At 45.8% G+C, this 19,007-nt stretch overlaps 1 protein-coding gene across 2 annotated transcripts in view; it reads left to right on the top strand.

Moving 5' to 3' along the window:
- LOC147724807 (ubiquitin carboxyl-terminal hydrolase CYLD-like) overlaps positions 1–19,007 on the top strand; it is a 481,074-nt gene that overhangs the window by 338,975 nt on the left and 123,092 nt on the right. For both annotated transcript variants that reach the window (XM_086966313.1, XM_086966314.1), the window contains 2 exons: positions 2,639–2,774; positions 14,413–14,523. In XM_086966313.1, the coding sequence (XP_086822439.1) occupies positions 2,639–2,774; positions 14,413–14,523 (247 nt within the window). The remainder of the gene's footprint in view (positions 1–2,638; positions 2,775–14,412; positions 14,524–19,007) is intronic.

The following is a 19,007-nucleotide window of genomic DNA, read 5'->3' on the forward strand; positions in this document are numbered from 1 at the left end:
TTGGGGAGTCCCTAACATAGACCTGTTTGCGACATCCCAAAACTCAAAATGGCGTAGATTCGCCTCCAGGTATCCAAACCCGTTATCCAAAGGCAATGCTCTATGGATTAACTTGTCAGGGATATTTGCTTACACTTTTCTGCCTCTCCCACTCATTTAATTAGTGGTTTGGAAACTCAGGCAAACATCTCTTACACTAACCCTATTAGCTCCATCATGGACACGTCAACCCTGGTTCACAACCCTGTTAGAACTCTCTGGTACCACATCAAAAATTACATTTAACTCCCAATCTCCTCACACAGAGCCATGGAGAAATCGAAGCTTAAATCCCAAACAACTGTACCTCGCGATCTGGGTCCTGAAGTCATAGAGTTTGGTTATCTGAACCTTCCACCACACTGTATGAACATTATTAAGGAGGCCAGCAGGCCTACCACAAGTGCCTTCTATGCAGCCAAATGGAAACGTTTTGTTATCTATTGCAATAACAACAAAATCAACCCTCTTGATGTTTCCATACAAAACATCTACGATCTGTTACATTTGTAGCAGTCATCATTTGCATATTCATCCATCAGACTGCTTCTCGCTGCAATCGCAGCATATCTTAAAATAGACAACATTAATCCCTCTTTAGAGTGTGTGTAAGCAAAGCATTTATGGAAGGACTAAAAAGGGTTATATCACCAAGAAGTCCACCTGCCCCAGTCTGGAATCTCTATATAGTCTTCACAAGGTTAGTGGGCCCACTTTTTGAACCCATGCACACATGTGAACTACAATTACTTACTTGGAAAACAGCTTTCCTCATTGCAATCACTTCATTAAGGAGAGTGTGTGAACTTCAGGCACTAACCATAGAAGAACCCTTTTTCCAGATACACAAAGATAAAGTGGTTCTTTTTACCAATCCAAAACTCCTACCTAAGGTAGCATCTGCATTTCACATAAATCAGTTGGTTGAGTTACCAGTTTTTTCCCTCAACCTGACTCTGTTGCAGAACGAGCTCAACACACATTGGATGTTAGGAGAGCACTGTTGTACTATACTGAAAAAACTAAATCTTTTCGTAAGACCAAACAACTCTTAGTCGCTTTTAGACCACCTCACAAGGGAAATCCTATATCCAAATCGGGTATTGCTAGATGGGTCATTAAATGCATTCAAATTTGCATTGCATCAGCCCAAAGGACTATAATGGTACCCCATAGAGCACATTCCACTCGTAAGCTAGGGGCTACTATGGCTTTCTTAGGGAACATCCCTATGACTGACCTTTACAAAGCTGCAACATGATCCACACCACACACATTCACCAAGCATTATTGTGTAGATGTGTTAGCCAGACAACAAACTAATGTGGGCCAAGGACTACTTAAAACGCTGTTTCAGACCACTCCAATCAGCTACAAGATAGCCACCGCTTAGGAGAGACTCCTGTATAGTCTGTGCACAAGCATTTGATCTACAGCTCACATGCCTCGAACGGAAAATGCTACTTACCCAGTATGCATCTGTTCTTGGCATGTAGAACTGTAGAATCTCATGCGCCCTCCCACCTCCCCGTGCACCTGTAGCTGCTGTAGTTCTCTTTTACTATTCATACATACACATGGCCATCTCTATTCTTCACTACTACTCCATTCTCTCACCCTCTGTGGCAATACAATCTGAAGATTGAGTCGATGACCATGCGCACTATCACCAAAAGGAGAAGTCGCCTACCTCATGACTACAAAGAATTCTTCGAAGATAAACAAAGTGCAAACATCCGGGCCTAGTACTAGATGGCGATCTATACACAAGAATGAGATCCTACAGCTCTACATGCCAAGAACAGATGCTTACTGGGTAAGTAACATTTTCCTTCAGGAGCTCTTTTTCAGGTGGATTCAGCATTTTGTGTTCTCTCTCTCGACTCAACTCAGACTGCATGAATGCTTTCCACTTGTATTCATTTCTCTTTGTCTTCTTCCTCCAGGGTCTGAGCATGGCAGACCAGTGGTCATCATCCTTGGCCCACTCCACTTATCAGTATTTTGTGTGGCCATCTGTGTAGGGCTGACTACTTGATTTAATGATGAAATATTTCCAAAGTAATTGTGCATAATATACAGTATAGATGAACTTCTGCTATAATATTGTATTGCCTGTGTGCATTCTCAGTTGATATCTTTAGTACCACATGTACCGATAGGCAGTGCTTCATTTGTAAAAGAAATAAGTGCAGGTGCGTTCCCTAGGTTTTTCTCAGAAGCCTGCTTCCAGTGCTGCCAAATACCAGCGTTGTTGAATACCAGTGCTATCTCATCTTGATTCCATCTCATGCCTCTTTCTTCCACCGCCCTACATTCCTTATCTATTTATCTCACCGTTGTAGGTTCTTTTTAATCAATGCTTCTTACCTTTGTTACTCTTTTCCTTCCTTTCTCTTATCCATTCTTTCCTCTTTTTCTGCCTTTCTCTGCCTTGCTCGGAGTCAAAGTCTCATGTTGAAAAGTAAACCACTGCCCCCACACATGAGGGTCAGTGCTGGAACAAACTAGGACTGCTTACAGGGTAATGCAGTTTCACACAAAGACGGACACAGTTTTTGAGTTTTTAACTATGTTTTTGTTTCCTTTTGTGTTGCAGATGGCCCAGAGAGTTCCTTGGTACTTGAAAACCAACCCCCTCTCGCGGATGGCACGGCTGTGCTGGTGTTAAAGGGCAGAATGAAGGGCATCCAAGGACACTGCAATTCCTGCTACATGGACGCTGCGCTCTTTAGGTACATTGTCTGGGCCTTTACCTTGGGCACTTGTGTTGGGGTCTTGGAGTAGCTGTCAATAGAATCAATCTTGGCAGTGCTCTGTCCAAGCTGCTCTCGGTTCAAGAACAAAAGGCCAATAGCTGCTTCTGATGCTGGTCCTAGGGGCAAGTCTAGCCTCTTACAGATCACCTAGACATAAATAAATATGTACATTTGAACGCCCTAAATAGAAAAGCCACACTGCTCATCCTGGTCTCCCCCCATGGTATGAAATGAAATAAAGAGTCTGGGGAATGTATGCATTTGTTTTAATTGTGAAGGCTCATCATTACATAAAAGAAAACATTCAGAACAAAGGAAACATATAGTTTATCTCATTAACACAATAATTTTGCACATTTCATTCTGTATACAAAGTGTAATGAATAGAAACCCAGTTGAGGGAATTAATTTAGTCATGGGCGTACTTACTTCTGGAGTCTCCATCAGACCCATATTGAATAGAAAGTCAATTATTGGGAGTTTGCGGATCCCGTCATCGTCATCCTAGCAGACAAATAGTTTGTATTATTGATGTTGATGAGACAGCGAGTTAGGAGATAGGAGGTTCAGTTCTCTTTTATAGGCACATTATTCTTTATTTGTATTTTTCCTGAGTTCACAGCTACTTACCAGGTACTGTCCAGTCCTGTTTGTTTTGTCACCTCCACCAAATTTGACAAATAGAGTATCTTTCTTCTGCTCAACACAGAGTTTATGGGCAGGATGTCGCTCCTTGACAGCAAAAGCAGTATCTCCTGTCTATACTCAGTATACTTGAGCAAGTAGGGTTGGATTTCTGCCTCTTCAAGAAGTGCTCTGTCGATGCTTTGTCAATCAAGTTTGTGTCTTGATATTTTAGTTTCTTTCTTAAGTCCATAGTTAATGGAAACCATCTGGCATCTGCTTTGAATTGAGATATAGCTGTCATCAGCCTCCAGTGCAGGGGTGGGAAATCTGGTTGGAAGCTTTTTCCAGAATTTTCTGTCCAGGCAGCCTTTTTGGGATACATACTTGTCCAGACCCCATAGGCAATTTGGCTCACTTGCCTTTGCCATGACAACATTGTCTATATAGACCATGAAGCAGTGAACAAACTCCTTAACCATCCTTGCAATTGTGCTGTAGGTAGATTTTGATTTCTCTGTTGCCCACTTGATGTGTTGATCCCAAAGCAGATTGTTTGAGGCTGCTAGGCCTGTGTATGTAAATGTCTTGACTACTTCATTTTTTTAAAAATTCTCTGTATGATCTGTTTTCTGCTTTTCCAAAAAATCATGATGTTTGTTTTGGAGTTATTTATTTTGAGGCTGTTCATTTTCCAATATTTAGTTATTGTGTTAAATTGGGCTTGGAGACCGCTTGATGTTCTTGCCATCAGAATGCAGTTGCTTGTATAAAACAGTGCCAGGATGGGAAGTTGCAGATAAATGGGACATCCGAGGCTGCTTTTTGAATTTCTTTGTGCATGTCACTGGTGTATAGAGAGAACTAAAATGCATCCATGTTTCACCCCATTTGCGGTTATAATTTTGCTTAGGGTGGATTTGTGGTTGAGCCGAACTTGTGTTGTAGTATCTGAGTAGAATATTCCCATAGTCTGGGCCTTGCCGCTAGGTCAAAAGGAACTGTAAAATCCTGGAAGGCTACATAGAAAGGCTTTTTTATTGTGTTGAAATTATATGTGGTGTGTGAAATTGAAGATCTGGTCTATTGTAGAAAGGTTGTCGCTAAAGCCACCTTGGATCATGTTCAGGATTTTCTCTTGTTTAATCCTCTCTGGCAGTGTTTAAACAATTCCACTTCCATCATGTTGAGGCCTGGTGCTTTCCCTGTGGCGAGCTTGTTTATTGTGTTTTAGATCTTCTCTTCGCTAATTATTTGTTCAAAGAAAGCTCATCTGGAATTAGGCTGTGACTCTGTATCCTTTAAGTTGAGTTGGACTCCTTCATTGCTTTCAAGGACTAAGTGCGATGGAAACTTTGTTGAAATGAAGACTGAATTAAAATGATCAATCATGTACAGTGGGAAAGAGTAATAATAAATTATGGAATATGGCGTGTCTCGATAAAATCAACAGGAAGAAAGGTACTTGAAGATTGGATGGAGTTGGCAGAACAATATAATGTAAACAACAAGGACCCCCTGTTCGGAATTAATGATTCCTTGAGACAGGGAAATAGACTGTATGTGAATCATAGCATGATTATAACAAGCAGAAGGGAAGGGTAAATGCATAAAGGAACCACAAATACACTTAAGTACAAAAAAACTCTATTTCATTTAATAAATGTTCATATTAAAAACAAATATACATCAGTATTACATAAAATTCGACAAAAAACTGAAAAAACAGATTATACAATATTTACAAAAAATAATCATATATTCGATGCTTTCCGACGCGCGTTTCGGCGTTTCAAAGGACGCCTTCTTCAGGAGACACAAATTCTGTCTGAAATATACAGTTAAAAAATATAGAAACAATCAATTACATGAATTAAAAAATTGGTTTTCACCACAGGCCGCATATCATAAACAACATAATTATTGTTATTATATATATTATATATATAACATGACCAATTCAAGACAATTAAAAACAGAATTATTTAACAAATACCAAACCGATTCCTAAATAGCACACCTTCCCTATTTGCTATAGCAATATAATAATTGCCAAACAAAGTACAAAGCTAATATTTATATATTTGAGCAGTTGTTTGGTAACTAAGCTACGGACAAATAGAAACCCAGTGGGGAGCTCCCTGTCCCAAACCAAGGGTAGATGTTAATGGGAGAATATATAAACCTCAAAAAAGGCAAAGACTATTCAGTCAATGATTACTGATAGCTATTTTGGTAAGTCATGGATATGGCCTAGTTAGTTCAAGATTTATCTATCTATAATCATATAATGTGAAATTAGTATACTTACTATTAAAATTTCCACATAATGGCCATAGCAGACTCATATTCCCTTAGATTGGCAGAACAATATGCATAAGTAATACTTATAAATAGTGTGAAAAAGTGTTGGTGTGGAAATATTTATTAGTAGTAATACATATTTCTTTTCAGTTTTGTTTTTCCTTTTGTTCTTTCATTTGGAAGTTGGTTTTGGTTACTTTCTTTTGTACAGAGGAAGGTGTGTCGCATCTTCTTTCTTTTTGTACTGCTAATAACCTGAGACATCTTCATAATGCAAAATCGATCTCACCACTGTATGGCATTATTCAGTATGTTCTGGTTTTGGTGGAATTTTTCTCACACCAGGTGCTTCTTACTGACATATATGCTTGTGAAACAGTAGATATTAATACAGATGTTGACAAATGGGAGCAAAATAACCTTTTGTAGGAAGTAGTTGAGGGTCGCAAATTTCCATCAGAAACAGACCAGTCATCTAGTTGGATTACCAAAGTAGTCAAAGCCTTTATTCTAAATGTCCAAGGGCGATCGGATATAGACAGTGGTGGTCAAGCGTTATGCTAACTGTCTGATGTGGGCATGGTCCAGGCCTCTAGCATATTTCACACACAGATTTGGTCTTTGGGCAGAGGACACATTGCTTCTCTCTCATCTTGCCTACATTATGAGGTTGATGAAAGGGTGTTTTTATCCTTTTATCCTTTTTCAATCTGTTTGCTCAGATATGCAAGTGGTTCACCTTACTGTAGCTGGACTGAGCCTCTTGCTGTGATGCACCTCTCTTGGAATATTGTCCCGACACAGAGACCCTCTGGCAGATGGCTGGACCTGTCACTGAGATGACCACACTGCTTTTTTAAAATAAATAAAAAATAGTTTATTATGATTCTATGGCAGGTCTGGAGGCGAGGATTATGCTCATCTTTCTTTACTTTATTCACAGCAGCTATTCAAAGATAAACAAATATAAAACCACTATTCCCATGAACCATAGGGAATAAGAACACAGGAACAATAGAGAGTGTCCATGTATAGACAGTCCTCCTTCAATGCAACAATCACAGGGCTCCTGGGAGTATGTAGTCCTCTGTTACTCTCCAGTCCTCCTCTTTCTTTGCTGCTTGCGGCCAGATAAGTGCTTCTTGTTTTTCCTCTTAAAAATTTGTAGGCCTTTGTGATTTGATGTTATTTCTGCATGTGTAATTTGTTTGGCTGCCCGCAGCGCTGTCCTAGTGCGCTCGCTTTGTTTATTATTGACTTGCTCGTCAGTTTCACTTGTAGCGGCCGGGCTGCCTTCGCTGTGTCAATTTCACCAGAGCTGGTCTGTGAGGCGCCGCTGCTTTGGGACTTGCTTTCAGAGTGCCCGTTCTTCCTTTTTAGGCTGACTGACTGTCTGTCTTTACTGCGGTAACCGCTACTCGGTTTCCCGCAGAGCTGTGGGAGCACTCTCACTCCCTAACGACTCTTGCTGTGGTGCGAGCTCGCGGCGCTCCTCTGACTGCCAGAGGGCGCATGTGTGCGTCTCTCGCCTGACGTGCTTCTCGGCATTCCACGCATTCTGCGCGTTCCTCGGCCAGAGAAGCATTGCTGAGCCGAGCCCTGCCTGCCGCTTTATGCCCGAGTGGTCTGTCCTGCCTTGAGGCAACTTTTCTTATTGCTTCACACCCACGCGAACGCTCGCGTTGTTACGTGAGTCTGTCCCTGCCATTAGGCAGAGTTCTTCAGTAGGTTTTTCCCCCGCTACGGGGGGTCCGTATTCAACTAGGCCTACGCTCTATTTGGGGGAGTCTGTATTGGGACATTCCTTTCACCGGCAGGCTGCCCATTGTTTCCACTGCACCAAGGCTGATTGTCCCAGGGTTTTTTACCCGTTTTTAACACAAGCACTGCCCGCACCTGAGTTAAGCTGCCTCCCAGCCCTTCTTGAATTGTGAGTTCACCCCTCTTGGTGTGTTCCCACTTACCTGTGCATTGATTCGCCTCTGGTAGAATGGCGGAGTACAACGAAGAAACCTACCAGGAAGATCAGTGGGAGGAGGACCCCCTCACTGCCTTCAATGGGATGAGGATTTTTATGATGCCATGGACGTGTCTATCCACACGGCGGTGGAGCAGGCCATGGTGCCCTTAGAGGACCGCCTGTCTCGCAGAATTGAACAGGCTTGTGAGAAACTGGCCAAGGCGGCGCAGGCTCTCTCCGCTTCCTTCCCCGGCGCTGGCGCTAACCCAGCCGAGTCTCAGCCCCTCCCGGCCAAACGCCCTAGGGACTCTGGAGTGGATGGGGACGCTTTCGACCACCTTCAGCGGGTGTTTCTTGCTAGCAACCCCAAAACTGTCTATATCAAAAAGGAGGGAGGTAAGGTAGTTGATCAATAGATCAACGGACACGATTTACCACACAGGGTGGTGGAAGGTCCAGTTACAGCTTGTGTCCGTATCTTGCACTAGGAATACAATAGGGGGTTGCTGAACTGTTCCTCTGGAGAGTAAGGGAAGAATTAACTGGCATGACCAAAGATGTTAGAGTAACATCCTGGGGCATCCATTTTGTTGGATGTAGTTGCCTCACACACCACGAAGGATGTCATGCTTCATCATTGGCGGTTGCTCCTCGTCGGGGAGGCGGTGCAATCCCCGACGGGCTCACCTCAAAGAGGGGCTCTTTGGCGGAGATCTTTTTCCAACAGCCTTATGGTGAGGTGGGGGTGTGTGGGCAGGGCTAGGTGTAATGGTGTGAGGGATATTAAAATGTAGCAAGGGGTACCGGAATTCAGTTTATTCTGGGGGTCCCCTGGCTGCAGTTAAAAGGTGGGGTTAGCTCACTAGGTGTCAGCAGGTTAGGTCGGGTGACCCTAGATGAGACTAAGGGTGAAGATGGTCGACATGTTTCTCGCTGTGGGTCTAGTCACCCGCGATTCATCAGGACCTTTACAAAGTGAAGGGAAAACATGCTAGTGTCATGTGTGCGATTATTGTTACCTCTGTGGGTTCTCCTATGCCTATACATAGAGAAAAAGGGAACAATGGTTAAATACAAATTTGCATTTAAAAACAAGTCACGTCAATGCCAGGGCATATATACAATGTGGCATGCTGTAGGTGCTGAGTCGCAATTTAACACAAACACTGCATGCCATCTAAATTGCGTGTGCAAAGTGCAAAGTGGGGAGCACACACAACTGCTGAGTCCGTGAGGAGGTTTGTGGTGGGGTGCTGGCTTAAAAACAAAGGTTAAGGAGTAGTTAGAAAGAATAAAAAAGCATCAAAATGCAGCAGCTTAGGAGGACTGTTCTGCTCCTCTAGTGAAACATGGGCAGGTATAGTGTGACAGGCACCGTTTGTAATACACTGTGGCTATATGTAAAACACACACACACTGTGACCAGATGAGATATAGGTTGGGGAAACCCACGTGCCCCACTTACCTAATGGTCAAGGACTATATGCCACATGAGGGGTCGGCGGGATAAAACATCAGGGATGAGCCCAGGGGTTTAGCTGGAGATAAAGATTCAAACATAGCGCCTATTTCTTCATTAAGACAAACTAACACTAGCCTTAGCAATAACCTATAGGTGCTATGTTTGAATCTCCAAGGCCAAGGAGTCTGGTTCCTGATTTCGCATGATAATCTCTCGTCTTGGACCCAGCGCGTCGGAGCCTATTAATTAAGGTGGACCCCAAACTCGGGGATTTGTCTGCCTCTGAGGTGGGGCCCATGGCTCAGGGTGGTCTCTTTGGAGAGCCCTTTACTAAGGAGCTGGGGCGATTCTTCAGTACATTCACCTTCTTAGACAAGGCCCAGTCCTCCATTCGGAAGGTCTTCCGTCCTCTGATTATCTGGGGGGCCTGACGTGGCAGGGGCCGCTCGTCCGGCTGTCAAAACCAGGGCAGAGGGCAAGGCTTCAGTAACAGCTATTACCAAGACCAAGCGCGGTTCGGGAACTTCTATCCGACCAGAGGACGTCTAGGGAAAGGCAGAGGCGGCCAAGGCAATGGAGCATCCAATTCCTCCGATGAGTGTTCTCCCTTTTTCCCTTCTAAAAGTCTGGCGCGTTTTTTCCAGGCCTGGACGTCTGTCACGGGGGACGCCTGGGTGTTGGAAACCGTCCAGGGGTTTCACATAGAGTTCCAAGGAGAGCCCTTCCAACCGGTCCCTCCGCGCCCTCTCGCCTTCTCGGCCGCCGACGCGGCGCTCGTCGACCAGAAGGTTTTCTCGTTGTTCGACAAAAATGCAATCGTAGAGACTTTTCCCCACCCCGCGGTTTTCTCAGCAATTTGTTCTTGGTGGACAAATCGGACGGGACAAAGCGACCGGTCATAAAACTCTGGGAATTCAATGGGTGGCTCGTGTATCGCCACTTCAAGATGGAAGGGATCCATCTGTTTCGCGATCTCCTCAGGCCCAATGACTGGATGGCGCGCCTCGACCTCAAGGACGCCTATCTCACGATTCCCATTTTCCCTCCTCACAGGTGGTTCTTGCAATTCCTGTGGAGGGACAAGGTTTACGAGTTCACCATTCTCCCGTTCGGTCTATCCTCCGCGCCTTGGTACTTCACCAAGGTTCTTCAGCCGGTGATCGAGCGCCTGCGGGCGTCCGGTATGTGTTTGATAGTGTACCTGGATGATATCCTGCTCATGGCGCAGTGCCCCCAGGCCTTATTGCGTCAATTGCAATCCGCGTTCTCTCTTCTTCAAGGCTTGGGCTTCATTATCAGCAAGGCAAAATCCACTCTGGTTCCGGCCCAGAAGGTCGTGCTCCTAGGCTTTGTGGTCGACTCTGTCGTGTCCACGCTCAGCCTTTCGGCTCGATAGATGGCAAAGATCCGCCACAAGATCAGGAGGGCTCTAGCTCAGTCCCGCCTGTCTCTGCGTTCACTAGCTTGGATAGTGGGCCTCTTGTCGGCCTCCATCCAAGCGATTTTGCTGGGCCCTCTACATTACAGGGCCTTCCAGCGCCTCAAGCCACGCCATCTTCGCAGGGGTCGTTCCTATTCTCAGAAGGTCCCCCTTTTGGCCGGGGCCAGGGAGGAGCTTCAGTGGTGGCTTGCCAATATGGAAGCCTGGAATGGACGAGCGATCTTCGGTTCCACGCCCAATATCATTATCGAATCCGACGCCAGCAGGTCTGGCTGGGGCTCGCGATGTGGAGAATTCACTACAGGAGGTGTGTGGTCTCCGCAGGAGCAATAACTCCACATCAACTGTCTGGAGCTCTTAGCGGGCTCCTTCGCATTCAAGTGCTGGACCAAGGACTCGGTCAGGTCTTGTGTCCTCCTCAAGATGGACATTGTATCGGCGGTCAGGTACGTCCACCATCTAGGGGTACCCGGTCGTGGGCTCTTTCCGACCTAGCGGCAAACTTCTGGCAATACTGCCTGGATCACCACGTCTCGTTGACTGCGGAATACCTCCCGGGTCAAGACAACCGGGTCAAGGATTTCCACTCCCGACACTTACAGGACGTGAGTCTGTGGAAGCTCCACCCGGGGGTGTTCACGGACCTCAAACCTCTGGGACCCGTTCTCGGTGGACATCTTTGCCTCCCGGCTGGATTTCCAGCTTCCACGGTTCTTCAGCTGGAGGCCGGACCCTCTGGCGACCGGCACGGATGCGTTCCTGCAGAACTGGAGGGGGAAAGCGGGTTACGCCTTTCCCCCGTTTGCCATGTTGACCAGGGTCTCAGCCCAGGTGCGCCGTTAGAGGGCGGATGTGGTACTGATTTCGCCGGTCTGGCAGCCTCAAGCTTGGTTTCCGGTTCTTCTGGAACTTTCGTGGGATTTTCCAATCCTGCTCCCCCGCTTTCCGACTCTTCTCCTCAATCCGTACGTACTCCTCATCCGCTGATCGCTCAAGGGTCCCTTGCCCTGATGGCATGGCGGATTACCGGGGACGATGGGCAGTCCCAGGCCTTTCGGGAGCAGCTGAAAAGTTCATGTCGAATGCCTGAGCCGATAGTACGGTCAAAAGGTACCACTCCTCTTGGAGACGATGGGTTTGTTTGTGTATGCGACGATCTCTCGATCCCATGGCAGCAGATGTGACTTCGATCCTAAATTTCTTGGCCACCTTGGTGGAGGACGTGTTGGCCTATAGAACCGTTATTACGTTTTCGTCGGCCATCTCTGCTGGTCATTCCCTAGTGGATGGTTCTCCGGTGGGTGAGCATCCTCTGGTCTGTCGCCTCCTTCCCGGAATTCGCCTCTCGCTGCCTCCAGAGTCTCGCTATTCCCCGTTGTGGGACGTCAATCAGGTATTGAACCTGTGTCTGTTGTGGCAACCGAAGAGTTACCTGTCCAGTAAAGAACTTTCGGCTAAATTGGTCATGCATCTTTGCCTGATATCGCGCAGGCGGGCTACGGATGTCCGCGCTCTGGACATCTCTGGCAGGACCTTCTCCTTCCGGGATCACCTTCAAAATTCGGAGGCGGACGAAGTACGGGACAACCTCTATTTCATACCCGGCCTTTCCGGATTCTCCTAAACTCTGCGTTGTGTCTTGCCTCAAGGCTTACGAGGAGATGTCGGAGGAATTTCGTCCTCCTGAGGAGCGCCAACTGAGCATTGCTCTAACGAAGCCCCATAAGGCGGTCTCCTCCCCCACGATTGCCCGTTGGGTGCGGTGGGTAATGCAGGAGGCTGGGATCAATCGCCGGGCCTTTGGGGCCCATTCCACCAGGGGGGCCATGGCCTCCAAGGCGTTTACCCTGGGAGCTCGTCTGGAAGACATTCTCAATGCGGCAATCTTCGGACTCCCCCTTCAAGCGGTTCTATTTTAAACCGGTGCTTGGTATGGCACATTTGGTGGTGAGTAAACTTTAAACGAGCATAATCCTTGCCTCCGGTCCTGCCATAGAATGAAAAATTTCCTAGCTAACGTAACGGAAACTTTCAATTCTATTAAGGACTCAGAGGTGAGGATTATCCCACCCAGGGTACTAGTTTTCCCACCCCCGTACTGGGGTAAGTATTGGTCTTAAGTTTCTTGCTGTTCTCTTGAGTATGTATGCTGTGCTCGGTATTTTTCCCCTGTAGGGTTAAACCATAGCCACTGCAATCACTTATAATGCGCCTCTTTTTCTGTAGGCGACTCTGGCAAACAAGATTCATGAGGATCTGAGGCTTACTGGCCTGGCGCGACAAAAGAGGAGGAATGGAGAGTAACAGAGGACTACATACTCCCAGGAGCCCTGTGATTGGTGCATTGGAGGACTGTCTATACATGGACACTCTCTATTGTTCCTGTGTTCTTATTACCTATGGTTCATGGGAATAGTGGTTTTAAATTTGTTTATCTTTGAATGACTGCTGTGAATAAAGTAAAGAAAGATGAGCATAATCCTCGCCTTGAAACTTCCCGTTACGTTAGCTAGGACATTTTTCATTGATTAATTAAAATATTACATATGAACACTTATGGGGTTATTGCCATAGTAAAATTGGTTTCAGATCAACCAGTAGTTCATTATGAGATAATACCCTAAATGCATTCATATCTAACGTTGAAAGCAGTCATCTGCCAAAAACCATAATTAAATTCATATTGGCTCTGTAATTACATAAAATCGTGCAAGAGATTATTAACAAGTAGAGCAGATATCAAACCAATATCTGTTGTTGTCTACTTCTATGGTCAGATCACATTTTCCCTCTTGGGAACTTTGTAAAGGCCCTAAAACATTTAACTGGGGTCGCACTGAAACTTGGAAGTGGTCTTTTTGGAGGTAACCAGTCAGGTGCCTTGGGCAGTTAGAGGTGATTCTGTGCACAGAACGTATTTAAAAATTCTGGCAAATTATTTAATTACACATCTCTTCTCTTCTTTTATACTATTAGGGCTGTCTGATATTCATCCTGATAAGGACATTATCGCCACTTTCCTTTTCTGCCTTGATAACGTCATAATTGGCCTCCTCCACATTATCATTAGGTGCTTACCACAAACAAACGGCCTCTAGGCTGGTCTGCGGTTGGATCCTTTGTTTGTCTATTTCCATTTAGTAATAAAAGGAAAAGGGCTTTGCTGGAAGCAGATGGGGTGGTTGGATTGTTGCTTTGGCCTACAAGTAGATCGGAACCCCAGCATCGATTTTGGATACAGGCTGTAGGGAAATGTTGGGATCCCTGGCAGAAATTTGCTTGTCAGTCACTGGGCTTCCTTAGGTGCATTTATTTCACATTATAGACTTGGTGCTGGGACTCGAGGGCTACTCGGGTTGGAGCTGCACTTCTTAGTGCATCATATGTTTGATGTACTGTACTTTCAGATGCTAGGAAATAAAGTATGAAGCGATGCGCAATGTCTTTGCTCTTAGTGTTTTTATTAAACTTTGAGAATGACTATATATGCTCATAGACGAAGGGCTGAGAGAAATACCTCACACATACACAAAGAGGATCAAAGTGGCAGTGCCTGGATTATGTTCTGGCATTCCTCACAATCTCTGTTGTATTGGTTTTTATCGGTGCAATAAATAGTGCACCCTCCTCCGCCAGGGCACTCGTATTGAGGGCCTTTGTGTTAGTTGTAATTCAGTCCTTTCCTGTTGTGGCATGTTCCGGACTTTAGAGTGCTTTTCTGTCTCACTCCATCTCTGTACACCACATAAATGTGTTGATTTCAGTTCTGTTTTTTCTTACGTGGAACAGCCTCCATATTTCTTGGGTTATTATTTTTCTGCAGCCTCTTCTCCTGCACATCTGTACTGGATTCCATGCTGTTCATGCCCTCTAACCCAGCTGATGTTCACATACAGAGGACCCTGCGAGACGAAATAGTGAACCCCCTTCGACGGTAAGTGGCTATGGCTTCAAAGCTCTACTCTATCTGTATTTTCCCTAGGTGTATTTGTGAAGCAGATGGGGAGGGGTTTGAAGAGATAACTGTGTGTTCAGCCACTTATTAATCTATTTAATTTGAAGATCATTTATTTGTTGCAAATTTGCCATCTCTTTCATTTGCTTTAGGAATTTTTAGTGTTTAAATTTATTTTTGTATTTATCTAGGATGGTGATTGTTTTTAGGTGTATGAATAAAGTGTACAGAATGTTTGGGGTATGTATTGCCCAGCATTAAGTATGTTATCGTTAATTCCAAGTAACAGTGCATTGGCACTTAGATGCTACCTCATTATGTGTGCTCTTAAGTGCCTTGTAGTGGTCGAACGTGCTTTTTCAACTGGTTCACCCATCTGAGTCCCTTTAAATGCGACAGTCCATCAGTTGTAAGGAATGCTGCACAGGGGAATGGGAGAAAGTGTAGAAGAAGGGAGAACCTATTATGACAGCAGGTGGGCTATGAAGCCACAATGGTGGCTATGAATGTCGGTTCTCTTTCACCTGATCATGGCAACTAAGGGTCCTTTCCAGTATGTTGGCTTTGACATTTGCAGAACTCCTCGATTAATTCAATGCACTAGGAAAAATACCTAAAAGTTATTTCCTTTCAATTGTCCCTCTAGTTAATACTTTGTACCTTTGAGAGCTAAATGGCTGCTCTGGTAAATCCTATGCGATATCTCACTTCAAAAGCTATTTTGTATTTGTTACGTGAATTAGTGGGATTCATTCTCTGCCATTTTCATTCATGGGTCATATGCACGTTTTCTCTTTAAAGTTGTTTGTGTTTTCTTTGTTAATCAGACTTCAGTGCTCTTTCCTAATCGGATTGTTTCGATCATAATAGTTGCTACATTCATTTACGTGCTTAAGACATCTTTAGTAACTCTTTGTTACTTGTGGTTGATTACTTTTCAAGATGAAGCTGTTAGCATGTTGATTTTGACATGTATAAGATCCTTCTGCAAAAAGGAAAAACAATGGAGTGCTGACAATCCAAGAGACAATGCTGCTGCACTTACTAGAAAACAGCCACCTAAAGCACAATGTACATTTTCTGCAGCCATTGCTGTTTGGGCATGGACTATAAAGTAGGTGCTGAGTTTGCCAAATAATCCTAGTATCTATTTAGAAGCGGGGAAGTTCTCTGGCTCATTATTTTCCAAACTAGGAATAATATTAGCTTTGTATTTTTATCTTCTAAGCATCTTACTGTGGACAGTACCTTACTTACTTACTTACTTATGTCTACTACCCCTCCTGGGGTATTGGGCATCAACCAGGACTCTCCAGGCATTTCTTTCCCAGGCTTTTCTTTCAGTCTGACTCCAGGTGTAATCCATCTCCTTGTAGTCCGTCTCGAGGCCTCAGTGCCAGGTGTTTATCTGCCTTCCCCTTTCCTTTTCCCTTGAAGGTTCCAGGTCAGGACTTGCTTGTTGGTGGTTGATGCGGTCTTGAGGAGTGTGTGACCTATCCAGCTCCAGGGTCTTTTTATGATTTCCTCTTGGGAAGGGAGTTGGAAAGTCTACTGCCACAGGTCCTTGGTGCTGATAATTATTGGTCAGTGGATTTGGTGGATTTTCCTCAGACAGGTGTTGATAAAGGTCTGGACTTTGTTGGTAGTGTGGACAGTACCACATGTTGAAAAATAAAACAATGTATCGATCTGGGACCGTGCCATTGATTCGTCATCGATAATATATTCAGTAGTTTCATGCATGATTGGCCTTAATATCTTTTCCCCAAATAAGAATTCTATCATCCTGATTTTTACTCCAACGTTGCTGAGGCAGCATTCCAATAGTCCATCTCCCATGAATTGTTTCCCCAGGTGAAGTAAAATATGAAATAGAAGGATACATCGGGACAGGATTAACAGCTTTTATTACTTGATCAAAGACCTTATATTGTAGAAGTCCATAACAACATTGAAGAACTAAAGTTATAGGTGAGTAACTTTTTTCTTTTCTTCTCTTTTTGAGTAGTCTACTCGGGTAGCACCTGCATATTCCTTTAACCTAAAGTGAGCATTTATTTTGTCATTCATTTGTAGCACGAACAGGCATACATTTCCACCTTTTTGACTGTGTACATTCTCAAGAAAATAGAGAACTCTATGTATTGTGGTATATGAAACACTCTCTTGTTTATTTTCCCACAGTACTATTAATAATATTAACTGAGTAAAAATACTTGTTTGCTCGGATAGTTTGCTACATCTACAGACCCCGTCTCAATTACATAAAAATACTTTTTCTTCATCCTAGGGACTTCCACCCTACTGGTCATGCCATTGTTCTAGATCAGTTGGACTATACCAATGTCATTCTCGTGTTGTCACTCCTCATTAGCATCAAGCAGCCAGGCTGATGTCACGAACCAGAAAATATGTCTACGTGCAGCCTTCACTGAATGGCAGCCAGAATGCCATTGAAGCTGGCATACATCACTTATAAGGCCATTTCTAATCATTAACTGAATGACCTCACTGGTTCACATAAAACATGAACGTAATGGACTGGAAACCAGCCGCCTTCTAGAAGTCTTTACCATAAGTTCTGGGATGCTGTACAAATCACCTTAATTTCTCCAGCAGACTAACAGATAGATAAACTCTCACCTCTCGGGGGAGGAGCTATGCAAGCACCAAAGATGGCCGTGTCGGCCAGTGCCTCCGTGCCTGACCTGCAATATCCTGAAGCTCTCCTGTGGCGCTGTGGAGGGTACCGGCTAGCGGTTGAGAAGCGGTGCACATTGACGCCGCTCCGGGCCCGCTACGATATCGGGAGCCGAGACAGTGTGTCCCGGAAGTTTGGGCCTCCTTGTTGACTGGTCCCGGGGGCTCGCGTGGTGGAGGCGGCCGGCAGCAAGTTCAACAACACCCGGGGCGGCGACCCGAGATTGCTGGTCGCGCCCGGGTCCCGAAACATTGCTGGTGCAGGTGGGGTGAGCGTGTTGGGGGCGGCGCAGAGGGAGCAGCCCCCCCCTTTCTGGACATTGAAACGGACTGGTGGCAATCGGTGTAGCCCGGGGCGGGGGGGGGGGGGGGGGGCGCCCGGCCCTAACGGTGGAGGGCGGAGGAATGCCGAGAGGTCTGTCCAGACGTGGATTAAGTGGTGTTTGGGACACACACCTGCAAGGCAGCATATTTCATCCACAGCCAGTGGCATTGATGCACGCAGGGGCCAGAGGAGACGCAGTGATGCAAGGACACAGGGTTGATGGAAGACGCGCCGGGTTGGTCCTAGCTTGGAGATACCATACCCTGGTGGGCGGCCTTGGTGACTCGTTTCCCCTGGTGGGTGCAGTATATTGTTAAAGGTCCCGGAGTCTGGGGCTGGGGATTCGGGGCCTGGCCCGCAGTTTGGAGCCGTGTCAGATTTTGCTGGGCCCCCCATCCACGGAGCTTGTATAGCTGACGACAGGGGCAGGTGGCGGCAGATACAATATGGAATGCGGATGGAGAGCGACTCCAAATACTAGTCCGCATAGAGGTCCATACCTTCGGATGTGGGTGCACAGAGACGGGGATATAGGAGACACGGAGGATTGGTCTAAGCGGACACCAGACGGCACTGGTGAGTGAAAAGCAGAGTGACACGCGGTGCAAATGCAGGCTTAGGACAAGGCGAGCTGGTAGGACTGGGTCAGCTGTGGTGGGAGACCCTCAGCGGGGAAGCTGCAGGTGGAGGCCTGAGAGGGGAGCGGATGTCCCAGAGTCTATTAGGGGTTAGATCAGACAGAGTGGATTTACGGAGGCCTGGTTACAATAGTGGTTTGGTAGTCTGTTGTCGTGGCCAAAGTGGTAGCAGGCTTGAACTGTTCGAGTGAAGAACCAAGATGGCTACTAAACCTGAGGGGGAGAAACAGCAGACCAGATCAACTAAGGGGTCTCGCTATGTCCAAACCAATAAGTTGGACTGTTATACGCAGCCCAGGGGCTCGCCTCCTGAGTCTGGAAGATTACAAGAGTGGAGTGAGAGACCTCTGGTCCTGCATCGGAGCCCACACTGCAAGACGTGATGGCCGCCATAGATGGGGTTAAGACCTCCCTTGGGCAGAAGATGGAGTCACTGGACCACAAGTTGGACACTGTGATCATAGAGGTCAACTTAATCCGAGCTGATCTCACCAAAACAAGTGAGAAGGTGAAGTTGTTAGATATCAAAACTGTGAGCCTGGCGGATGACGTATCGCAGCTGCAGCAGGAGGTGCGGAACCTTAAAGCCTCTAGTAACTTGCAAAACCGCAAACTGGATGAATACGAAGGAAGGGCCCGGAGGAACAACGTGCGCATAATTGGTGTCCTGGAGAAAGCCGAGGGTTTGACCCCTGACCTTTTTGTGGAAGACATTATCCTTAATCATCTGAAACCAAAAGGGTTAGGGAACTCTATCCTGCAGGCCTCCAGATCCGGGGGCCCCCTGAAATACGAGAATT

Source organism: Lissotriton vulgaris, chromosome 4_1 (genome assembly GCF_964263255.1).
Source record: "Lissotriton vulgaris chromosome 4_1, aLisVul1.2, whole genome shotgun sequence".
Lineage (NCBI taxonomy): Eukaryota > Metazoa > Chordata > Amphibia > Caudata > Salamandridae > Lissotriton > Lissotriton vulgaris.